Here is a 26279-nt window from a genome sequence, read left to right on the forward strand (position 1 = left end):
ATTTTATGTTAGAATTTACAAATAGTGATTATCATCTCAGTATGTTAAGGAAACATTTACTTGACTAGGTAACTTGAAGTATAGCTTTCATATTACGTTTTATTATGGATGTTTTTTTTTTGGGTCATTTTTATTAACAATAAAGATCAAATAGGTTCTTTGATTGTATGATTTTTTTTATGCCTCAGTCTTCACTTGTATTTCTTCTTACATGAATATTTAATATAAAATTTGCTGCAAATTGTCTTAATATCAATGAACAGGACATTTGTTTTGTAAGATCCTTTGCTGCACATTTGTATTTAAAACTTACTTGACAATGTTTCTGTTTATCAAATAGACATGTGACTGTGCTGATTACTCTTCACGTGTCACTCACTGACCGCTGATGAAAAAATTAATAAATAAATGAAAAAACCTGTGGCAGGCTGCATGCTGGTACAAGCCCTGGGAAATAAACAATCTTTAAGAAAGCGAGAATGAAAAAGAGAACAAACCCCTGGCAGCTCCAGTCCCTGAACCACCCAAACAGTTACAGCTCAGGCTAATTATCTAATGGCAATAGAGTTTGTACATGCAGAGAACAGAGAAAGACAAGTTAGCTTGTGTATGTCTGCCTTAATTTATACTCAACTGGGAGTGTCTCTCCTGATACTCAGAAACAGACTGGTTTTGCAGGATACCCAGCTAGGAAAGACCTCAATTTCTCTCATATTACGGTTTACACGCACAAAATAAAAAGACTCCCATCTCGGAGGGTGGAGACTGCAGCGCTGCAAGCCCTGTGATTTAAAATCATCTCAAAATAACAAAACTTAGAAGAAATACTTCAATAGCAAATGCAAAATTTTTATCTCAGGACATTAGTCTAGGTTTGCCTCATCAACAGGAAGATTGTTTAATTAAGTAAATGTCATCACAATGCTACTTAGCAAGTTAATTATTTTTTAAACGCTGCAATTTGTATAATGAGGTATGAAAAATATTCATTTTTTAAACTTCCTGCATTCCAAGGAGATTTCCTGTAATACTTTAATAATGCCCATCATTAAGCTATACCTCGTCTGACCGGTGTACAAAAACATAATGTAAAAAAATAATCACCAAACTACAGGTTTCGTCACTGACGGTGTCCAAGGTTTTAATTCACATATTTGAAAATATTACAAAATAGGATGAACTGCCTTTCGCCAAGTGCAAAAGGCCGAAAGGGAGATTGTGGGACATGTATATACCTTCAAAGCCACATGCATGACCTCTCTCACTGAAACATACACACTCACAGGTCTGCTAACATACATAGGTAGCATTAATATTTAGTGTTTTTCAGGAACATATTCCCCTTGGTTATTCACTGCATAGATATGTATTAAAACAACAGAGATAACAGACATGCGAACACACAGAGTCATACTCATTCATACACACTCTTTTTTTTTTTTTTACTTAATAGTGTGGAACTTTGGGAAAATGTTAATAGGGGTAACTGGGCTAGGGACAGGGTTTGTATCTAGCTCTTCAATATTTGCTTTCATAATGAAGGATTATTTAAAAGATGTTTAGTTCTTTAAGAGAAGGCACCAATTACTAAACAAATTTTAGAGATTCCATCTCTGGTCAATTTTGGAAGAACATCCAGGACATTTTTAATGACCTGAAAGATACTAGAGTAAAAAACACTGGAACATTACGAAGCCCCGGAAAGAGGTATCTGAAAAAAATGACTTTTAAATTGATAAAGTCATCCGAGAGGAATTTTCAGTGTTTTGTGGTGAATAGTACCAGGTATTCAGTGTTGCTATGTTGTGATTCCTCCTACACAGAAACCCAGGGATGTCTGGGAGTGACACACTGTGACATGACCTACCTGAAATACTTGCTTTGGATTAGAACGCTAATATTGATACACAAATCATCTGACACAATATTTGAGAATGAGCAGAAAACAGTACCACACAGAAGTATGTGCATTCAATTACACACCCTCTCCAAAAAAAAATCTGCAATTACAGTTACTTTATATGTGCTTAATGTCAGACACTCTGCGAATGACACATTAACTCACTCACAAATTCACACAGACTAAAGAAATAATAATAAAAAAAATCCTAATCCTCACATTCTTTGAAACAAATTCAAGAAATACAAAATAAAACTTTCACAATAACTCGTTCCAATGAAAACTTACAATAACTTAGGGAAAAAAATTTAAAATGGAAATAATAAAACATTTTTGCCAAAAAAATTAAGATAACAGCTAGCCATACTCAAAGTTTCATATAACCACCAGCACTTGGGGTCATTTATATCGTACTTTGTGGAGGAAGAAAGACATATCAAGCTTGTGCCCCTGTACAGCATGACTTAGTGTCAAAAAGAACCTAAAACCAAACAAAACCCAAAGCAGAAAAACAAAAATTAGCCACTGAGCAACGTCCTGTCAGAGTAATAGCAGCTATGTACCTCTCTGACTCCCTCTGCTGGACAGCACAGTGTGTTCTGGAATGTTTTCATATCTAAGCCACTTTATGGTTCACTTCTTTAATCCTTTCTGCTTCAAGTCTTATTCTCGTATACTTTTTCCACTCCAATACACACACTAATTGAAGGACAGAAATGGGGTCTCTCTGAGACAGAAAGACTAGTAAGCACATACCACACTTAACTTTGTTTCTGTATATTCAGTCTCCCTTTGAGGAGGTTAACACAATTAGTTTCACAACATGTTAACTTGTACAGGAAACAAAAGTCTAGTGCTTATAACCAGTCTACATCATATCCTCTAAACACACAGGATTTTCGTGGCAGTTGTGCTCTTTAGCAGTAACTACGGGTCTGGCCCTCAGTTTGGATGGTCCAGTTGGGGCCCGGCAGGCTTCCCTGCCGGTTTAAGCCTCTCTGGTTCCGCAACCCTGGAGGCCGAAGAGAAGGATCCACGACAACATCTCGCCGTGGTGTGTTGGGATACTGGGGAAGCACTGGCCCTGACTGGTATGGGTACTGGTTAAACTGATTGGCCACTGTCTGAGGCCCATATACTCTTGTCGATCCAAGCGCTAAGTTTGAGAAGGCCACTGTAGGTGGAGTGCATGTGTGGGAAGAGTCTGGGAGGCCTTGAGGGCCCCAATTGGGGTATGGGGGGTCCTGATAATATGGTCTTGGGGGATAAGGGTTAGCAGTTGTGCTTTCTCCCTGGGCGCTTGGGATAAAGTCTTGGCTTCTGTAAAACTTAAGGACTTGGTTGCCAGATGGCATGACGTCAAAAGCTTGTCTGTACTGGCCTCCGGAAGATCTCCGCAAGGGGTCTTGACGTTGGAAAGGTCCTGATCCCTCTCTAGGTAGCACCTGACCTTCAAAGCGCCCACGAGAGGGTCCTGGAGTGTAGATATTATATGCAGGTGGAGGTTGTTGCTGCTGCTGACTAGGATAGGGATTTGGAGGGTGCTCAATGTGCGGAGAAGTGGATGAAGAGGATGGCACAGAAAGACCCTCCCTTTCATCCTCTGCAAGCCTTTCAATAAGCAAGGAGGCAATTTCCTTCCCAGTCAGGACATGAGCAGGCTCCGAGCTAGTACTTTGGGGATCTGAGCGACTGCGGAAATGCATGGCATTGGAGGCACTCGCTGCTATATTGATCACTTTGGAATCTGAGGACACATCATTCTGGTTAGGGTTGTCGAAAGCAGCCGTGTGACTTTCTTGCTCTGAATCCTTCTGTTTGTCATCCAGTGGTGACTTGGAAAGTGGTTCCAGTGTCTCAGATGTTTGGTGATTATTTTCGTCGAGGTCTGTGGTGGCCCAGCCCTTTGAATTAACACCAGGTCCTGATGGGTTTGTGAAAGGGTAGTTGACGTAAATGTGTTCAGGCTGATCTTTTGAGATTCCTTGCACTGGTGAGGCCTGAGATGGGTTCAATACAGCATGCTGATTCAGTGGCAAGTCTTCCGGTCTGGAAGCCTCAAAGTACCGGTAACATACCTTCCCATTTTCAAAGTAGGGATGAAGCTGGGAGGCTGCGTGGTCTGCAGAAGGGGAACGCTGGGGGCGATGCACGCTACGTTGGTGCACAGACAGAGGCACCATGCCAGCAGCGGAGCCCACTCCAACGGATGTGTGTATGGGATACACTTCACTGCGGGGCAACCTGACAGATGACGATGTCTGACGCTGGGGACGGGGTTGGGGAGGATGTCCTGATGATCCATCCTGAGAGCGATGGTGAGAATGAGAATGGGAAAAGGAGAAAGAGTGAGAATGTGTTGCGGCCCAAACTCGTGTTGCCTCAGATGACCAAAGCTGGGGAGCCCTTCCGCTCCCAGGTCCTTGGTGGTTGTAGGGAGGGGGGTAACCTCTGGAAATAGGCCTTTGATTGGCTGGATCAGTGAGACGGAGGTTTCCCTCCAGATCTAACTTCATATTTTGATAGCTGTGGCGTGCATAGCTGGGTGGCACTTGTGGATGCTCAGGTGCACCTATTTCATAGTAGAAGTTCTCCATCTTGGAAGGGTCTTCGGAGGAGGGGACAACCGGTCTGACGGATGTGGACTGGGCCTGTTGCTGTTGTATGGGAAGGTGTGCAACCTGAGCAGCTTGGCTGGCCATCCTGGCTGCATGATAGCGAGACAGCATGTCAGAGGTACTGCTGATACGCTCAGAGTACGCTCTGGAAAGTGGTGTGTTCCCTTGTGGAGTCCCCGCCAAGCGTCGAATGCGAGTGGGATCCAAGGAGCGACGCATGTCATCATGCCGATCAGTCTGAGAGAGTGGAGCCCTCAAGGGAGCAAGATCAGGCGGCTTGGGTGGCACTTTAGGGCGAGTGGGCTGGAAGGCTCGTACATGGGCCAGTGGAGAGCTCTCTGATTTAGAATGGAGAAGCTGAGTGTGTGGTTGGGCTGGGGCCTTGGACTGCCCACTGGATTTCTCCTGCTGAAGCTGTGGAGCAGAAAACTGTCTTCCATAAGCTGGGGGTTTTCTTTGAGAAGGGATGGTTTCACTGGAAGAGGGTGGGCTGGATTTTGAGGGCTGTGCCAGAGTGGTTGGTTCTTCATTTCTGTAAATGGGGCTTGGTGTTCGCTCATTGTCTTCAGAGGAACTGGCAGCTGACAACTCAGAATTGGATGTCCCAGAGTCAGAGACTGAGCTGTCAGAAGAGAGTGTCCCAGTGTCTCGCCCAGGTGGTGACCTTGACTCTGTACCATGTGATTTGTCTGCAGGCTTTTCAGTAACAGTTCCACCCTCATCATCATTATCATTATCATCATCACCCTCAGTCTTCCACACAGACAAGGGGCGTACCGTGGAATAAATCTGATTAGGATCAGAAGATAGCAGAGTACCTGCATCGGCGGAAAGGGACCTCTGGAAGCGGACATCTGTCTCAGGGGAGGTTCCACTTTGACGGGGGCGGTATGGGGGTGAGGCACCTTGCCGCAGTGCCTTGTTGGCACTTTCAGCAAGAGCCAGAGCCATGAGGCGTGCAGGGTTCTTGGGGGGAGGAGGAGGGGGCTGCTGTGATGGAAGGGGAACACCAGTGGGACCCAAGATACCTGAAAAAAGGTTTGAGAGAGTTAAGAAAGACAAAATAGGCACTTGAACAAATTAACTATTTCTGACATTAAACCAGAGGTTCCCAAACTTGCAGTACATGGAAAAATATTTTTATGATAGAAAGTTATTTTATTGCAAATGTATGGCAATTGAACAAAACATGCATATGTTGGAAAATTACAAATTAAAATTATCACGTTTGCTGACGGGTCAGTGGTGGTCTGAAAAGTTTGGGAACCAACGCATTAGGCCATAATCAGAATGTGTACTCACTAGGACCCTTGATTTTTGCGACGGGGCCCAACTTACTGTTGAGCTCTTGCTGGCAGCTCTCCGTGAGCTGAAAATCACATGATCTCAGTAGCATAGATATCATCTGGGGTGGCTGAGGTGGTCCACTATTTGGAAGTCCAGGTTGCAATTCTCCAGCTCGTCCACCAATCATTTCCAGAACCTAAAAGTAGTTAAAATGATTTACTTGTATTTCTCTGCAGACTAAACAGGGATAGATTTTATTTTAAAAGGCCATATGTTGTTTGTGCCCCTACCAAAACAAGAAAAGAAAAAAGTGTTATGCTCAAATTCACCTTGGCAGGTACACTGATGGCGATCGGATCAGAGATGTCCATAGGGGGGGATTTAGGTGCTTTAGGTGAAAGTGCATGAACCACTTTACGTGTAAAGGAACGCCTCTCTTGAGGGGGCTGAGATGGGGGCACAGAGGTTGCTGGAGCTGGTGTCTGGCTATGGGATGGGCTTAGGTTCGATTCGCCCTGCTGAGCTGTGCTTGTGGGAGCATTAGTGACTGCAGATGGCCTGTGCTGACAGAACACTTGCTGAGGTGGAGCTGCTGCAGCCAGGATCAAACTACGACGGGCTGCAGCCTCTGATTGATTGAGAACGGAGTCTGGATCTTCTGTTATTGAGCGCTGGCTACCAGTCCGGGTGTGGGCTTGATGGCTCAGACAGCGGTAGGGAGGGGGTGCGGCCGCAGGAGGAGACTCCCTGCCACTCGGATCGACAGCGGCGCTCCCCAACCCTATTGGCCCATCTTCCAGGAAGGTGGGGCTAAAGTCAATGACATCTTCTGCCATCCATGAGGCAGATGGTTCCTGGGAAAAATCCGGCAACATGTACACGCCCTCCTCATCCTCTTCATCTTCATTTTCCTCCTCATCAGCATCATGGGTTTCTTCAGGCAGCAGGCTGTCATAAGAGCGGCTTGAATGGATTCTAGATGGGGAGCGCTGGGGAAGGAGCTGTGGATCAACAGAGACAGCCAGCGAGAGACCATCACTGCTGGAGCGCGGCCTTCGTAAGCGTTGTATCTTTCCCTGACCTGAGAAGAAAACAGAGCATCACACAAGACTCTTACTTTTAAATTCTATAATAAAAAAAATGTCTATGCTCAATTTTATTATATATACAAATACTTAAAAGTTTGAAGTCAGTAAGAATTTTTTTAATATTTTAAAAAGTCTATTACTTAATAAGGCTGCATTTATTTAACCAATAAATACAGTAAAATTGCAATTAAAAAATATATATATATTTTTTAATTTTAATATATTTTAAAATGTAATTTATTCCTGTGATGGCAATGCTGAATTTTCAGCAGCAATTACTCCTGTTTTCAGTGTCACATGATCCTTCACATTATCATTCTAATATTCAGATTTGATGCTAAAATGAAACATTTATTTTTATGAAAAATATTGAAAACAGTTGTGTGGTATCAAAAATTATTTTTGAGGTGGCAAGAATCTTTGATGAGTGGAAAGTTCAATTAAAGGGCATTTGTGAAACAGAAATATTTACTGTCAGTTTTAATCAATTTAATGCATCCTTGCTAAATAAAATATAGATTTCTTTCAAAAGAAATCTTACCGACAGCAAATCCTTGATTAGTATACATAAACAATTTTATAACTGTACAATAATAATGAAAAAGTATTAGCTATATTTTTACACTTACATTTTTACAAGTATTTTTTCACGTTAGAGTCCTAATCTATTAGGTCTTAAATCTTATCACATTGCTCCCTGATATTACCAAATGTCATTCATACTCATACCTGCTCCACTGTGTTGAGATGACAAGGACTCTTCACTCTTCGCTGACCTGAGTGTCACACTGTCCACCCTGCAACCTAAAGCACACATACAGCTCTAAAAACTGAGCCATTTTCACATCAGCATTCAGATCTATTTAGAATGAAGTACGGTCTAAACAAACGGATGAGATATATTTTATACCTGCATGGGAGGTAGCAGGCTGGAACAAAGAGGTAACCCTACTGGGTTTGCGTTGCCCTGCCGCTGTAGGTTTCCCTATGGCAAAAAACGTCTTCCAGCTCCCACCTGCCGACTTCCGGACCTTCATCCCTCTTTTCCTTCTAAAAAAAAAAATCTACTTTAGCACAAACGCTTTAATTTATATTTATAGTAATAACTCATGAATAAAAAACTTAATGAATCAAAATAATTTAATCCGTAGTTCAACTATTCCTTCAAAAGTCATTGATTTGTTCAAAGAAACCCACTTGTCGGCAGGCAGGTCCAGTACAGTGTGAAACTGGCTGGTAGCGTGGTGAGGAGACCCTTGAAGGAGAAGCGGAGCTTGTGTGCGAGCCTGCGCCTCCTCTAAAGACAGAAGCCTGGTGGACACAAACGACTTGGGTCTGGTCAGAGACTGTCGTGCTGTGGAGTCAGAAAGAGGCAAACCAAAAAATAAAAAGTCAGATTCAGATCCGTTAAGCCAAAGCACAAAAGCGAGTAAATGCAATACTGCAGCGAAGAACACAGCGATTGACAACGAACAGGATTAAACATGATACAATGCAAACATAAAGACACCTAAACATCAACAAAAAACATCAGCTCCTCCAAAGCTTCAGTAGTCCATACAGCTCTACTGCAAAAAGCTTTGTAGAAGAAATATATGGGCTGGCCAACAGACTGGAAGTTCACATAAACATAAGTGGTTGAGGCCAAAAACGAACCCTATGCAAGTAAACAAATGCACACGCTTTGCAATACTGAGTCAGGTAATGCACATTTTAGTGTATCTTTTGAGAATTCAGTCCATAATAATACATGCATTATGATTTGTAATTGAGCTTGCATATCTAGGAACGCTTGTACTTTGTACTTGCGTAGAGCTTTTTTTGGGCCTCAGCAAGACTGTAAAGTCTGGGACATCAGATGAGTAGAGAAATAAATTGAATACAAAGCCTGCAAAAGTATAATGCCTTTGCATTTTAAGAAAGATTGTAACGCTTGTGCATAACATTTAAAAGCTGATTGCTCAAGAGCAATATTTGGGGTTAATTTGTAGAAAAAATCTATGATTAACAGAAAAACATAAGCTGACATACAGAAAAAACTAAAATACACTTTACCTGCTGTTAATGTCTCACAGTGTAGTCCACAAATAGACACTATATAGCTCAGATTTTTACTTTAACATCCATCCCATTTACCCATGTTACCTAATGATTTTCCTCAATGTCCTACTTAAGAAAACAAATTTATATAGATGAAAAGATCAATTCATATGAACCATAAACATTTAGCCTAATATTAATACTTTCTCTCATACAAAAAAAGTAATTTAAGAAGAGATTAATAAATGTCAACAAAAGTATTTATTGCCTTATATAGTATCCACCTGTATACAGTTCTAACATGTCATTTACATAGGCAAAAGATGTCTTTATAGCTCTCCTTGATAAAAACATCTCTCAAAATAGTCCATCCATGTGGAAAATGACATAGCTAAATGACATATAAAGCAAATGGTTATAAAGTTTGGGCTTGGTAAGATTTTTGAAAGAACTCTTGTTCACCAAGACTGCATTTACTGGCTCAAATATACAGTTCAAACGGTGCAACTGTGATATATTGTTTCTATTTTAGTACATTTTTAAATAACATTTATTCCTGTGATGCAAAGCTGAATTTTTAGCATCATTATTTCAGTTTCCAGGGTCACAAGATCCTTCAGAAATCATTGCTGATTAACAGCACAAGAAACATGTCATATTATCAATGTGGAAAAAGTTTTTAGAAAAAAAAAAAAAAAACAAGACAGAATTTATATGACATGGCAATCCTATGCAAATGTAAATTATAAATGTTGTTGCTGTCACTTTTGATCACTTTAGTGTGTCCTTGAATAAAAGTATTACTGTAATTTCTTAAAAAAAATAAAATAAAATAAAATCTTACTGAGCCCAAACTCTTGCGTAAACATCCATCCATCTATTCATGAATGTAAACAGTACAAGTATCTTTTTGATCCCTGCTTGAAAAAAAAAAAAGATTCGCATGGTTTCTAGCAGGTCAATTCTGGTCATTGGCTGGTTTAGATGGTTGATCAGCTGGTCAAACAACTGATGACCCTGGTTTTGACCTGGTAGACCTTGGAATAGCAACAAACCAGATACCATATTCCAAGCTGAGCCATTCACAGTGAATTCACACCTGAGTTTTCTAATGGATGTCTATGTACAAAGTATTACTGATTTTTCAAAAAACAATACATGGGAGTTTTTAACTCAGCAATATGTACTGTCTGTATGGCCCTTCAAGTTGGCTTGACCAGGTTTGTCCTGGAACAACAGATTGTGATTTGAGAGTCCACTGTAGAGGGTCAGTCTGGATCTCAAATTACAGAGAAGCGTCGTAGCTCTGGGTCCAGATAAGAGGGGTCAATCAAACAGGACTCCCCCCTTGCCTCCTGAAGACTAACCAGGCGTGTTCGGGGCTGGCGTGAGATCTTGTGCTCCGCCCCTCTTGTCACTATGGAAACACACAGCTCACTCTCAGTAAGCCTCACTTACACATGGGTGAGGCCATTGTAAACATGTCCCATTGTGCTGTGTTAGCCAAGCTCATCACAAGAGACTAACCTGAAAATAACTGGGCTGGGAGACATATTAAATATTTATCATTTATTTCCAATAATTCTAAACGAAATTAATTTAACCTCACCTCCATCGTATTGCAATGTGCAGTATTATAGATATTTTAATAAGGTTTCTAAATTTAAAACTCACCAAATTGCAACAGAGTTTAGAAGTGTTTTGATCACTTTTGATAAAAAAAAAAAAAAAAAAAAAAAAAAACTGCTTTGGAGTTATTCACAGAAGTCCCCATGTGTCATTTTACATAACTTAAAATGCTTTAATAAAACATATTCAAGTAAAAATTTTGATGGATACAAATAAAAAAGATTAACTGTTGATTATTTTAGTTTATTTTGTGCAAAACATGCCTTGATAATTTCAACTAGATTTCTTTTTTTTTTTTACTAGATTTTTTTTTTTTTTTCAGAACATCTTTCTAGATTTTTTTCTTTCTTTTTTATTTAAACAGTATGAGTTGACATGGCAGCAGTGTCAGTTTGGCTGAAATGGTTCTTCATTGTGCAAAAAACATGGCTATCTAAAGTGTAAATATCAACAAAAATATAATAAAAATTAAAAATATTATAATTGCATTGCATTGCAAAACAGTGTAATAATTTAACTATATCTCCCAGCCCTAATATATAAAAGTTGTTGATTATTATAGGTATTTCATGTTGTATCTTAATGGATGAAAAAGAAAATAGAGAAGTGCACAGGCCTTGTTGTAGGAGTCACGTATCACTGTTAAATATGAAAACAAGAACAGCTGCATCTCAGAAGGGAAGAAAACACTGGAGAAATTAAGGCCTGGAAGTTGCATCAGATATTACTTTAAACCAAAGAATGGCTAGGGAAGTTATTAAACACATTCTGTATTCTACTGTATCGGTTTACCAGACAGCTCTGTTCCAATATATTGTGTATTGCCTGCATAAGCAGCATCAGAGTTTGCCACTGAGATTGTCACATTACAGAATTGGTTTCTTCTTGAAGGATACGACATTGATGTAAAAAAAAAAAAGTACTGTATCTTTGAAGGCAGTTTCATTAAAATGCCTACTTTTTGGCTATGATGCATTACAACACTGCTTAAGTAGGCAGCTCACTACATTTTGGAACAAAACCAGTATCACTGACTGTTTAATGAAAATGCTGTTTGAATAAACTGGACTGAATGAGTGGTTTACTGATGAATGTGAACATCCATAGAGAGACAGATTTGTTGATTCAACATACCTGCAGTAAAACGGCCAACAGAAGTGAAGGAGTCACTGAACAGTACTTCCACATTGCTGAGCAGAAACTCCACTACCACGGACTGGATGCGCACTTCTTTAAATGGATCAGCACCGCTTAAGCCCACTGCTTCAATTTCTTTGGATCTGAAACAAAACAGCAGATTCTGCTTCATAATCATGTGTTTTCATTTGAACCCCGAGCCTGTACCAGTAAAACCCACAACAAAAATGCTTATTAATCTGCACTGAAAACATCAATGATGGCAGAATACAAGTCTCGTACAAGTGTTTTCATCAGTAAAAAAAATACTGATATTTTGGCTTCTTGATAATCAATGATCATTCATATCACTTTCTCTGATATGACCAAAAAGTGAAAATTCTGTTATCATTTACTCACCCTCAAGTTTTTCCAAACCTGTACGAGTTTCCTCCATTAGCTGAGCACAAAAGAAGATCTTTTAAAGAATCTTAGTAACCAAAGAGTTAACTGTAGACTTCCATACTATGGAAAAAACTCAATGGCTACCGTCAACTGATTGGTTACCAACACTTTTCAAAATATCTTCTTTTGGAAAAACTTAATTAAAATAATGTAATAATGTAAATAATGACAGAATGTTCATCTGGTGTCTCCAATATCAACCTGATCAGGCTGATGGTGATATATAAAAAAATATAATGTACAAAATAAAATAACAAATGGAAATATACACCTCAATATTGTTAACACTGGCTGAAATGGATATTATCAGCACACTGTGCGTCACCAACATCTATGTAGTTAAAATGCCATGTTAAGGGTTACCTGAGCAGGTTGGGGGCCCAGACAATGGCCAGATTCTTAATGTGCATGTTCGTCTCTCCACTGCAGGTGGCCAAATGAGCCAGGTGTTTGATGAGGTACTCCAAAGTGCTGAGACAAACACAAAGAGATCACTTATTGTCAGAAATCACTGCTCTTTCTCTCACACCTTCAATGACAGATGAAGCTAGTTGTGATCCATGAGTAGTGAGTATTGGGGTTACCGGTAGTGAGGAGGAGGAAGTTGCTGGATAACATCATGTACTTTCATCATTCTCTCTTCCTCCGTCATCTCTCCCATACATTCCTGGACAGATAGGACAATACAGCTTGCTTAGTATCATGAGAAATTTGATCACAACTATTTTTGTGAAGTATTATTAAAATAAAAAATCTAAATCTAAATCTTAAAATGTATTTTATTCCTGTGATGCAAAGCTGAATTTTCAGCATCAGTTCTCCAGTCTTCACTGTCACGTGATCCTTCGGAAATCATTCTAATATGCTGATTTGTTACTAAACAGACATTTTTTACGATTATCAATTTTGAAAATAGTAATTGAAATCTGTGATACACACTGACACAAAAAAAAAATATCTTCTAACATGAACAAAAGGAACACACTATGTAAACAATAATAAAAAAAGTCAGGAAAGGATTTACGATACTATGATTTTACCACAGAATTTTTTTTTAAAATCCTAATTTTACAGAAGGTTTAAACATAACTTTTGCTAGAGCCAGAATGACTTACAGCAAACTTGTCGTAGAGTTGGTACGTGAGCAGAGGATTGGGCAGCTCTCTAAAGTAGAGCTTGCACAGCGAGCCGACGCAGTGAATATCCTGCATGTACACATCTTTCGTCAGGTCTGGAACATTTTCACTGTCAAACTCATGCCTGATCAGGATGAGAACAGAATTCATGGTACATAAATGAGTACATAAATGATCATTTGAAGTGTGCACAGAATAAAAGAGTGATGCGTGACAACCTTTATTTAAACTTGAATGAAGTGCATTGTTTAAACGCACCTGAGTTTCTGTATGTTGGAGGAAACACCAGAGTGTCTGTAGATGCCATCGACCACACCATGCTTCTCTATGAACTCTGAGCAGCTCTTTAGTACCTGCGGCACTAAAGTTTGATCATACAAATATCATACAATTGGACCTTCTGCAATGTTCCCATCTTAAAGCACATTAAGAAAATACTCTGTTTCTTTACCGTCTTGGCCAGAATTGAGGAGATGCTCGCCAAGGTCACAGCCAAACACCCGTTCTTTTAGGATTCCCCTCTGCTTTAGCTTTTGTTTGGTGGGTCTGGACTTCATAAAGGTGCGCAGGAAGCCCATCAGCTTGCCGTGTTTCTTAGACACTGCCAGAAGGGGGAGACAGAGAGCTAATCAGGCAAATTACAATATGGACTGCACAAATTACACACACCACATAATTGTTTACTGTTCCCTACACACTCAGCAGGGAATATCTGAAAAATACACAAAATAATATGTAAATAAATGGGATTATAAATAAACGGCTTAATATCAACTCCTGAGGTATATTAGGCTGAAAAGTGCAACAAAATGCTACAAATTTCATATGATGGCTGATTGGTCTCATACACTCCCTATTATTCAAAATAATCTCATAAACGAATTATCAGAAACCTGCAAACTTTGCAGAGCACTAACAGGTGACTTGAACTACAAATGAATACTGCATATAAGCACTCTGACCCATCAAAAGAAGAAAACCACACGAAAAAGATCTAAAAAGCAATTAGTGTGCTCTAATCTATAACGTTTACAACTCCAACAGGTTGAGTTCCATTTGAGCAGATCAGCCATTGCTCTAAAAACCATGTTACTCTGAGCAGGTGATATAGCTATTTATCAGTGGTTCTCTACCTTTTTAAATCACATTTCAAAGCTGCTTTTTTAATAAACTTTTTTTTTTTTTTTTTAGAGAAACTAGGGAGTGGTAATGTTAACATAAATAATTATAAATAATTAAATAATTCAATTCTGTCATTTTAAGAACAATGTTCTTTAAATCAGGGTTTACACTTTTTGTTGTCTATGAATTTTTGACTTTTCTAGTTTGTGATCACAGGGTTTTGACAAAAAAAATGTTACTCACAAATCGCAATTTACACTCAATAAAAAATTTTAAATGATAAAACTGATATAAAAAATAAAAAAAAACTTCGATTCAGGTTTTAAAACTTTTAAAACTTCTTAAACGAAAATGTAAGGAACTTCATAAAGAAATCTGATTTTGCTGACATTTTTATTCTATGTTTTGTCTTATTTTAAATCATTTTAATCTGCCTTGCGTCCCCTTGGAGGTGCGCTGAAGCCCCCTAGTGACCTCATGGTTGAGAACCACTGCTATAGATACTTCACAAACCCCAGGGTCAATGACCTGAATTAAACAAATGTAAGTTAACAGCTAAACAGGTTAAATGAGGGCCCTTCAAAGTCTGTAGTGTAGACATCAACATGTCAGTTTTGCAAGTCATTAATGCAGTCTAACAAAACAGCACTTTTAGAAATTAAGATATCTCCGGAAAGTTCTGAGGTGAAACTACATTCAGACATTTCTTTCCACTGCCTTTGCCTAGTCATTTCCACTGTTTGTTGCTGGAATCTTATCGCATCGTGTCTGGTTAGGACACTGTGTTAAAACATTCAATATAACATGGATCAGGCTCAAGCAAAATCAATCCCCACAGCAAGCCTACTAACAGATTCGCATTTATACAAGAGGCGTGTAATTCTTCAGCAGATGCTACAGAATGATGGCCACATCAGCATTTTTGCAGTGTCTCCAACCTCCAACACCCAAGCTATAATATCATCCTCCCCTAACCTCCCACACTCTCTCTGCCTGCTGTATAAACAACCACAATCTGTGTTACAAATGCTTGTCTCAAAGGATGGAAGGCGTTAGAAAAAGGCGGATACAGAAATGTTAGTTTAGGTAAATCCATTGAAGTTGTTACCAGCCAGGCTTAAGAACCAAGGATGGAGAACTGAGAGAAAAAAGGGAACACAATCGACAGAAACATCAAATGCATCGAATACATTTACCATTAAAGCACTTCATTAGAAGATGCTGCTGTCGTGTTTAGCAGACTAAACCACAACCTAAAAATCTTAAATACACATTTGTTTTGTCTACAGTGCCTTTCAAGGCCTTAAAAATAACCTTGTGAACAGCAGCCATGCTAATATCATTGGCACTAGAACATCAAGTAACCAAAGCATGTTTTTCTAAGAAAAAACAATTAGGGCTGGGCGATAAATCAGCTATTCATGATTAGTGGTTGATCGATGTAGGTTTTTCAAGAATTGGTGTTAAAAGTTTTGGGTCAGCAATACATGTCATTTCTAAAGAAACTTTTCTTTAGCAGGTAATTAGCATATTAGAATGATTTCTGAAGTACCATGTGACACTCAAGACTAGAGTAATGATGTTGAAAAGAAATAAACTACACTTAAATATATTCAAATAAAAAGTTATTTTAAATTCAAATATTTCATTACTGTTTTATGCTTGATTCTGATTGGTTGGCAATATTTTTCAGTAAATGCACAGCTAAACTAGTTTTAGTCGTTTTTTTCACCGCAGTACAGTTCAATATGGACACTGTATACTTAACCAAATTATTTTAGTTATTTCAAAGACACTTGCAGCCTACCACAGCGAAAGAACTAAAAACCACAAAGGCATTGAAATAAATATGACAATTTCCTTTGTTATCTATGGAATGCATGCTCTCACTCTCTTTTTAACTTATGCACACACTTACAGACACTCACTTGCACAAACTCGTGCACAAAACATGTGACTTGATAAAACAGTTTCACAATTTAAGAGCTGTGGTCATTTCTCAGTAGCGGTGGTAGCGTCATTATTTTTAAAATAGTTAAATGTTCAGCTTCACTATTAGTAGAGGCGTTGGGCTGAATGCAGCAGACAGCCACACAGACATTCAAAAATGTCTTGAAATATAAAACCTGAAATGTCTTGTGGTGCATTACCAGTGTTATATAAGCGGAGTATCTCTGTATTCAGGACTTCAATCAGCTAACCTGCTGCTTAAAGGGGTCATATGATGTTGCTAAAAAGAACATTATTTTGTGTATTTGGTGTAATGCAATGTGCTTATGCTGTTTAAGGTAAAAAAAAAAAAAAAAACACATTTTCCACATAATGTACATTACTGTTGCTCCTCTATGCCCCGCCTTTCTGAAATGCGTCGATTTTAACAAAGTTCATCGTTCTAAAAAGCGAGGTATGCTCTGATTGGGCAGCTATCCAGTGTGTTGTGATTGGCCGAATTCCTCAAGCTGGTGACGGAAATGTTACACCCCTTAGCAAACTGTGATGCCGTGTCCTGGCGCGACAAGACAAAACCAATGGTACCCATTACAAACGAGGCATTTGTAGCATCCAGTGAGGACATAATTATTGATTATAATGACATACACTATAATTTTATGCATTTTGCATTGTGCTGTGTAAACATAAAACCATGTATGTATTTGTGATCGGAGAAACAAAAAGGGCTGTTCTACACTGCTCAAAACTCACGTTTAAATCATCAGTGGCAAATCCTATAAATATGAAAACATACCTACAGACTGTGAGTCAGAAGCGCCAGACTGTCCTTGTAAAGTTGGAACTGTCCCACTTTATAGAAACAGACACTGGCATTGTAGGCTAATCTCACAGGAAACAGTCCTCTTCCTCCGTAAAAAGCGCTACACACATCTGAACACATCTGGGATGAACTGTTCTGGAACAGTGTTGTAAATACAACTTAACCACCGATTTCTAGTTATGTCCTCTTTTGGAAGGCCAAACAAAGTAGTTTCACTTTCAAAACGAAACACACAGCATCTCCTCCACAACATGGCGGTGGTTGCAACAGCAAGAATAAAAGTTATGCCTTCTTTTTTTCGTGAACATTTGGGCGGAGGTTGACTCTTAACTCTTAATCGCATCATGACCACTTTAAAACCTGCTCCTGCAAGTTTGCCCTCATCTGGTTCCACATTTGAGTACAATCTAATCAACAACTGATGCACAGAATCACATCCCTGTCCTACATTTTTTCTTTTTCGATATACTGCTACACTCGGCTGTGTCACAATAGAGAAGAAAAGATCTGACTGTGGTTTCATAGTCACTTTAATAGTATGCCCAGCCCTAATTGCAACTTCTGAAAAGTAAAAAAATAAATAAATAATTTAGTGATACCTGATGTTGGAGAGGAAGGCTCAGTCGTGTTGTTAATGCCAGGTTTGGAGCCTACAGCATCCACCTCTAAAAAAGCCAATAAAGATGAACAACCAAATGATGCGTACTGCAGCACTGATAAACCAGCAAGAAGAGTTCAAAGTACATTTCTCAATCAGTTTTGCAATAGAGATTCTTAAAGGCATTTCTACTTCCAGAACCATCCTGATATCTGGATATTGAAGAAGACCATGTGCATGTGAGGTACCTTGCTTACTGACAGAAGCGCTGACCGACTGTGGCAACTTCTCATTGATTAGCTTCACACATTCACTGGGAAAGAAGCCAACCTGAAGAAAAAGAGGGGAAAGCTAGGCTCATTGTTTACAGTGTTACTGAAGATTGCCCAATTCAGATCCTGGAACCTGGAACCGGTACCTGGAATCCATGCTTTCCTCTCCACCATGTGGTGTCCTCTTTGGGTGGCATGTCAATCACTGACAATATATCACCAACCTTTGTAAACAACAAATGCAAGCGATTAGCATGCAAACAGATGTGTGCGCACATACATGCACACACACAAACACAAACACTAGTAACAAACATACAAATTAATTGTGCATTGAAACCATCAAAAACTCTTCATAAAAGTATATTAGCATAGAAGAGGATGATGATTGAGTTCATATTTTTTCAACCACAAGCACGTCAGCAGCTTCAATTACTGTATGTGCACTGCAGACAAAACACTTCATATATTCTCAACAACATCCAGTCACAATCAGATTAACATCTCTATTCAAAAGCACTGTTGCGTGCTGAAATATGACCCAAATTAAAAAAAAAAAAAAAAAGAGGAAGGGAAAAAAATATCAGTTCCTATCTCTCAGTTGAGAGCAGAGAAAGCATTAAGCCCGAGATGAAAGAAAAGATAAAAGGAAAAAGAGAGAAACCAAAAAGGAAAAGTTTGTCAAAATAAATGTTGGTGTTGGCTTTAAAAGCCTTGCCTAATTCAAAAATGTTTACAGACAAACAGACAAATACAGCATTACTAAGTGGTTTTCTAAAGTGATTAGCAAAGTCATAAGGCATTTCTAGGAGGTTTTTATGGTCTCGCCATATAGTTAAAGCTAGCTAGCTAGCTAGAACAGTTAAAAAATGATGTCATATCTATGCAAAGGACAGAGAGAAAGAAAGAAAAATAAAGAGAGAAAAGGGGCCTGAATGTGTTCTAAGTTTGGGTCACCCCATTCTCTGGCCCAGAAAGTGTCGCTGTATATGGAGCAGTGTATAGGGAGGGGGACAGGAATAGACATGACGGAGGAGGAAGAGGAGGAAGAGCAGAGAGTACGAAACCGTGTCCCAGGACCAGGCAGGCTGTGCATGCATGTGCAGAATAAGGACAGGAAGTGAGAACTCAAACTGGGTACAAGGTCTTCTGGAAGAGTTTGGAGTTTATGCTGTGGTTTGAGGTACAACACTGAAAGGAGCTTTGAAAAAAGCTTTCATATGTCACATCTCAAAGTCCTGTTTTTAAAGGAAGGGGACAAAATAAGTGGTCTTATACCTCAATAGAGATCTCATCGCTAGCCTGAGCAGTATATCGCTTGATGACATGAGCAGCAGCGATGGCAGGGACGTTTAAAGATGCTTCTTCTTTCAGCATGAACCTGTTGCCATGGTTGTCAATCTGTAGGGAGCATGAAAATCCATTAGCTGGAATATTGCATGACTTCAGGTAGCCAAAATCTCAAAGCAAAACAGATTCTTAGGTTTTCTTATGCTTATGTTGTTCCAAAAAGAAGATATTTTGAGAAATGTTTTCATCAGGCCATACATTGGAAGTCAATGGGCTCCAATGTTGTTTGGTTTCCAACGTTCTTCAGAATATATTTTGTATTCCACAGAAGAAATAAACACACACAGGTTTGGAAAGTCTTGAGGGTGAACTATACCTTTAAATAAGTTTAATTTCAACATGCTTCCAAATTGCAGTTCTTATCTACTCTAATATATGTTAGCATTCCCATCTTTACTCTGCTTGACTCTCACCTCCATCCAGGTGAGAACTGGCCCACAGTTCAGTTTATTGTCCACGATCATGGAGAGACGGTTCAGATATTCTGACAGCAGTGGTGTGAAGATCTGCGTGAAGAACATGCATATTAAGCTCAACTGAAAGTCTCACTTACTTTATAAATGAAAATGTTTTATATAAGATACATGTCAGTTTGATTTTTTATTAAAGAAACAAATACTTTACTTTTAGTAAGGATGCAATAAATGTAATAAAAGTGTTAGCTCAATTAAGACATTTGTTTTAAAAATATAGATTTCAAATGTTCTTTTGAACTTTTGTATTCAACAAAGAAAATAATTCTGAGAAAATCTATTAAGCACTATTAAGTTTTCAACATGCAAAAAAGGTTCCTTGAGCAACAAATCAGAATATTGAAATGATTTCTGAAGGATCATGTGACACTGAAGACTGGAGTAATGACTGCTTAATATTCAACTTTGTCTTCATAGGAAAAAAATGACATTTTAACATAGAAAACAATTATTTTAAATTGTAATACTCTTTCTCAATACTATATTTTTGATCAAATAAACATAGACTTGCTCAGCATAAGAGACTTATTTCAAAGACACTACAAAAATAGTCTACCAGATTTAAAATAATCTCATGATAAATAAAAAAAATTAAATAAAAATAATAACTATAGTGACATGAAAGATTAAGTGTTTTCCTTCTCAGTACTGTCCCTAAGTGTCCTGACACCAACCTACATAACTGGCCGATGACCTCAATACAGAGCAGCTAACTCAGTTAGCGGTACAACATGAGCTATGATGAAGCGAAATAAGAAAAAGAAAGCATTATTGTCCAGCGATGTTGAGCTCACCTCCAGCCGGTCTCCAATCTCGCAAAGGGGAGGAAGGGCCAAAAGCTGCGAGTAACGGCGGTCGTAAATACACTGATGTAGGTGGGCGTCCAGTGTCCGGAACTCTTCGTATGTACGCCGCACCATCCACGTCTTACCCTAGATTTCAGCAAGAGAGAGAGAGAGAGTTGGGGAAAGAGGGATAGAGAGAGGAGGGGGAGTCAACAAATGACATGCTAACAGAAGAGAGGAAAGATGCATGATGCAAAAATGATGTGTAGTGCACTGAATTAATTCACGTTTGATACAGTCAGGCATGTTTTTTTTTTGTGTGTGTTTATTATTAGCGCAGTCTGGGGCATGTGTGCCTACTCACCTGGCAGGACACCTGCACGAGGAAAACCAGATCTTTGGCACTGCCCGAGGTCCAGCTGGCATCGCTCTGCTCATTGGCAAACTGAAGCTGAAGGTGTAAAAAGCAAACATTAATTCATGAAGGTGCGAAGAAGTTCAAGCACATATAAACAAACATGTAAAGTCTTGCATCATAATTTAAGACTGCATATTTCCACCATAACCACACGATATGTTATAAGAACAATTGGTTGCATAAATTAGGCTGGTTTTGTGTTCATTTATCCTGATCTTACAAGTTATTATTGGATAGCTATTGGATTAAGTACATCTCAATGGGTGTTACATTCATCATGCACCTGCATCCCAACATGATTGTGCATTTATATATTTACAGGGTGTAAATTTCTAGAGGCATTCGTTTGCACTTACCAAGTTTAATTTTTCCGATATATTAAAATGAGTTGAAAGTAACAAACACCAAAACATGTCCTGGATTGCATTGATTCTAATATCGCTTTTAGTCTGGACAGATATATATATATAAAAAAAAAATTGTGTGCTATTCAAATTTATGATATACAGCTACTTTCAAACACATGACTGTTTATGGGAAGTTGGAAACATCCCTTCACAATAATTCAAAATGCTGTTTCATATTTATATAGCATGCAAACTTCCTCATTCCTTTGACAATTACTTTAATCAGTGAGATGTAAAAAGTCACTTTTATAAAAAGCGACTTAAGTGTTATTAAGCTAGGAGACATTAAATATAAAGCAGCATAACGGTTTACAACACTGATAATACTAATACATATCTCTTCAGTAGCAAATTAATCTTACGATGGTTTCTGAAGGAACATGTGACATAAGAATGACTGCTAATATATATATATATATATATATATATATATATCTCTGTGTGTGTGTGTGTGTGTGTGTGTGTGTGTGTGTGTGTGTGTGTGTGTGTGTGTGTGTGTGTGTGTGTGTGTGTGTGTGTGTGTGTGTGTGTGTGTTTAAACAGAAAACATTTATTTTAAATTGTAAACAATAAAACAAATGTAGCCCTGGAGAGTATTTAAATATGTATAACCATAGTCATGAAGTGTACCATGGCATTTCAAAGAACCATGGTACTAGTATGGTACATGGCCAAGAAATACTGTATTGCATTAGCAATTGCACAAAGAACAGAGGAACTGCAGAGACCCTTTCTGCTTCACAGGGTCAGAGTAAAAAAAAAAAAAACATGTAAAGGTCTTTTATTTTTGTCTTCAGGGGGTTTAAACACTAATGAGATGGACTCCCACTCCAGTCATGTTGTACGCTCAGTGCGCTCCAGGTGCTCTCGTGTGTGTGTGTGGTGATGTGTGTGTACAGAGCTCAGCCATTATAAACACAAAATGCAGCACAAACACAAAACAATGCCACAGGGACACCGAATTACATTTTGACAATGAATGAATGTCTATCATTATGGCTGTAAACCTTCTTAAATGGATCACAGATTTTAGACAAGCTTAAACAAAGCACTTTGTGGTAGTTTATATGAGAAGAGCTCTGACATACTGCAGTGTATCTGTGAATCAAGTGTAAGTAATTGTTTCCTCTTCCCTGTCAGAGCACACAAACAGTGTGTGTGTGTGTGTGTGTGTGTGTGAGTGTGTGTGTGTGTGTGTGTGTGCGCTTGTTTTACTGAAGGTCACAAAGCAAGTGACTGTATCACCCCCGGAGTCGATCTGTCTGTATGCTGATATCTGCTTGTTTTTTACTAATAACCCTAAGTGTTGAACTCTAACTGTGATGCATATTGACAGCTGAACATGTACATCACTAAAACACACACACAAAAAAAGCCTTTTATTAACTTATTTAATGGATGTTCTTGGTCTTATTGTGCACAACTGATCAGTGCTTGTTATCTTTCATCAAAATGTAAAAATAAAACCACATTTCTAAAGGTCATTTAGTCAGGGCAACATAATATTAATGTCATAGCTTTAAATCTGGTTCTGCATTTCTGGTAAATAATCTTTTTTACTCCTAAATACGGTATAAATAAACATTAATGCCAACATAGGCAATGTTTTTAGGTATCATAATTGTGCTCCTAATGTAAAACACCATCTTTTGGGCAAAATAATAATATGAATAATAATCAAACTAAAAAAGTTGGATAAGTAAATGAAAATGAAACCAATTTTGCAAACAAATGTGACCTATAGGGCTGGGCGATATAAATTTTTTTCATTTTTATAACATTTTGGTGGAGAGCTAACAAATTTCTTCTTAATAAGACAAGATCTTACCTCGATAGAACCGAAGCCCACATTTTCATAGTGAAAGTGGGCACAGTCAACAAGCTTGGGGAAGTGACCTTTCACAACAGAAAGCCTGGAATCACAATCAATATATGAAATGAGTTAACACATCATATACTCTATGTTTATCAGTTACAAGTAGAGAAAACTTCAAACTATGTTTAACTTGTTTGGTTAATCAAATAAGCCATTGTAGCAAGTAGCACTACGGCTATTTCTCAGCCTTAGGATTTTTATCTGGAAAATTATGAAATGAAACAAAAATATCCCAAAGACTTCTCAGGGCTCTGGCAAACACCCACAAGTTTTGCACAGGACAGTACGATGCACATTTTCTTCAGCTCTAGTTTGTTTTTTCAAATTCCACCAAATGTAGAAGCTCTCTAGGGCAGCTTTCAGTAAGCTACTCATGGACACCACAGGGAAACTTTGCATCTACTTATCAGTTATTTCAGGCGGAAGTGAAACTCAAGTTCTTCCTGTTTTAGAGTATGTTCAGAGCTTGTGAACCTAAGCTACATTGCTGACAGTTAAACAGGCCTTCACTTAATTAAAGGGATCGTTCACCTAGAAATGAAAATTTGATGTTTACCTGCTTACCCCCAGGGCATCCAAGATGTAGGTGACTTTGTTTCTTCAGTAAAACACAGACGAAGATTTTTTAAACAACCGGTTGCAGTCTTATAATGGAAGTGGATGGGAATTAAAGCTAAGTATACAATAAAACAAAAACAAAAAACATACACAAACAAAACCAAATTAAACCCTGCGGCTGGTTATGATACGCTGATGTGTAAAGACACAAAACAATCGGTCTGTGCAAGAAACTGAACAGTATTTATATTGTTGTTTACCTCTGATTCACACAATGTCCGAACTGTTAGAACTCTCCTGTGCGTGTTCTCAGCAGCAGGAGCGTGAGGCATCTTCTTCTTCTTAATTTATAGCGGAGCACAGACTTATAAGTGCATTACTGCCACCTATTTCTCAAGTAGACCATTTACACTATATATACAATCTCAATAAGGAGTGTCAATGGTCCATTTGACAGATAGGTGGCAGTAATGCACTTTTAAGTCTGCCATCTGCCATAAAGCAAGAAGAAGTAGAAGCACACATCAATCTATGGTCACGTTTTTATTTTTTTTATTTTTTATGTTTTAACAGTGATTCCCATTCACTTACATTATAAGACTGATAGATTGCAACGGTTTCAGTTAAAAATCCTGGTCTGTGCTCTACTGTAGAAACAAAGTCACCTACATCTTGAATGCCCTGGGGGTATGCAGATAAACATTACATTTTCATTTTTGGGTGAACTATCCCTTAAATATCAAACCTAAATATAGTTAATATCTTTTTTGTCTAAAACCTTTAAGGCTATTTTACTCTTTATTTCAATTGCTTGGTCTAAACCTGAGTTTGAGGGTCCTGGTTACTATTCAAGTGCCTGCAAGGTGGGAACCTGAGTTAAGAAAGGTGCTTAGGAATAGAGCCCTATGATTTCCAATGCAAAAAAACAAGGACAGAATTGTGGAATCAATCCAGTCATAAATATGGAATTTACTGTGTAATGTGGAATGTCAAGGAATTTGGCAAAGTTTGGATGAATAAATGAAAATGCTGTCCACAATCAGACTGATATACACTGCTATTGAAAAATGAACTATTTTTAAAATATACATGTCTACAACACAATCTCAAGCACACGCGATGCTTGTGGTGTTTTCAGCGTCTACCAGCTTATAAGAGGACTTGAATTTCATCCCTAGAGCTGCTCTAGCTCACTCATTGAAACATTATTTAAAAATTGTAGAGAATTTTTTAAAAACTTGTTCAAAATTTTTTAGATTTTTCATATTAAACATCTGTGCAGCACATTGTTTGTCAAAAAATCAAAGAAACTGTTCAAATTTCATTTGACTGCCATTTAAAGGATTAAATGAAACCAAAAAATGTAAAAGATAACACAATTTCAGAAAAAATAAAAACCTATCATACAACCTATCTTATTGATACACAATTGATATTTTTTTCTTTAATTAAAAATTCAAATAAAATACAGAGACACGCACCTTTTACTCATCTTCCCCTTCAAGTTGGCTGTGGTTCCCACCGATCGGGTCCCAGACTCCCCAGAACTGTCCAGATTATCAGTGCTTCGAGCCTGAAAGATGGGGAATGAGAATTAGAAGAAACAGTTTTTATAATGGGTTCTGATGGGCTCATTCAACAACACAGAGATCAAAGTCATCCCTGTTTCAAGAGCAATAGAATGCATCGTCTGAATTTAATGACAATCAACATACTTTGGAGAAAATAGATGACAAATCCTTAATCAGCAGTGATATTATGGAGATTGTTCTCATCAGATAAGGTCAGCAGATCACTTTGATTTTAAATGTCCGAATCAAACTAAGATAATTACTAAGGGAGCAGCAAGCAGCTTATGAAGTGACCGGGACAGTTGTCTTCTGACCTCTGTTCTCATTTAGAATAAAAGCCAAGCATTTACATCAAACTTCACACTTTGACCACTGGAATGTGACCTAAGTGGACATTTTTAAACCTATATGCAAAATGAATATCATATATGAGATTTGTGATTGACAGCGGTGTGATAAGAGCATCAAAATATGAATCAGCTAATAATAAATTGTGGTAACACTTTATTTTGACAGTTCACTTTAGACAATCTACTAACAGTAAGTAATTTCATCAACTGTCATTAGAGTATTAGTAGATGGTCTACTTAATATCTTCTAACACTTTATTTTGATGGGTCCACAACATACAACATATGAGAAACTTTGCAAATGTGTCAATTTATTTTCTAACCCTAAACCTAACCAAACAGTCTACTCAAGAGTTAGTAGACATTTAGTTCCAAATGAATGAGAATTTCTTGACATGTAGTTGCAAAGTTATTTCTAGAATACCAAAACTTATTTTAAAATTATTA

General features: G+C 38.2%; 2 protein-coding genes across 11 annotated transcripts in view; one reads left to right on the forward strand and one right to left on the reverse strand.

Annotated features, from left to right (window-relative positions):
• Positions 1-2228, forward strand: part of LOC113115844 (uroplakin-1a-like) — a 5317-nt gene extending 3089 nt beyond the window's left edge. The window contains exon 6 of the mRNA XM_026283511.1: positions 1-2228. This exon is cut by the window's left edge and continues 760 nt beyond it. The gene's annotated coding sequence lies outside the window, so the exon portion shown is untranslated.
• LOC113115837 (rho GTPase-activating protein 33-like) overlaps positions 1116-26279 on the reverse strand; it is a 56990-nt gene continuing 31826 nt past the window's right edge. For 9 of the 10 annotated variants that reach the window (XM_026283487.1, XM_026283493.1, XM_026283490.1 and 6 more), the window contains 21 exons: positions 25393-25484; positions 23306-23390; positions 21017-21103; positions 20662-20799; positions 19808-19900; positions 19323-19445; positions 18191-18268; positions 18021-18102; positions 17774-17839; positions 13731-13880; positions 13538-13640; positions 13259-13403; positions 12728-12810; positions 12507-12614; positions 11697-11842; positions 8091-8247; positions 7804-7943; positions 7623-7697; positions 6135-6886; positions 5821-6001; positions 1116-5546 (listed from right to left, as the gene is read on the reverse strand). In XM_026283487.1, coding sequence (XP_026139272.1) covers positions 2818-5546; positions 5821-6001; positions 6135-6886; positions 7623-7697; positions 7804-7943; positions 8091-8247; positions 11697-11842; positions 12507-12614; positions 12728-12810; positions 13259-13403; positions 13538-13640; positions 13731-13880; positions 17774-17839; positions 18021-18102; positions 18191-18268; positions 19323-19445; positions 19808-19900; positions 20662-20799; positions 21017-21103; positions 23306-23390; positions 25393-25484 — 5613 coding nt within the window. In that variant the 3' untranslated portion in view covers positions 1116-2817. The remainder of the gene's footprint in view (positions 5547-5820; positions 6002-6134; positions 6887-7622; positions 7698-7803; positions 7944-8090; positions 8248-11696; positions 11843-12506; positions 12615-12727; positions 12811-13258; positions 13404-13537; positions 13641-13730; positions 13881-17773; positions 17840-18020; positions 18103-18190; positions 18269-19322; positions 19446-19807; positions 19901-20661; positions 20800-21016; positions 21104-23305; positions 23391-25392; positions 25485-26279) is intronic. The other variant, XM_026283489.1, reaches the window with a different exon arrangement.

The sequence above is a fragment of the Carassius auratus genome, chromosome 16 (genome assembly GCF_003368295.1).
Source record: "Carassius auratus strain Wakin chromosome 16, ASM336829v1, whole genome shotgun sequence".
Classification (NCBI taxonomy): domain Eukaryota; kingdom Metazoa; phylum Chordata; class Actinopteri; order Cypriniformes; family Cyprinidae; genus Carassius; species Carassius auratus.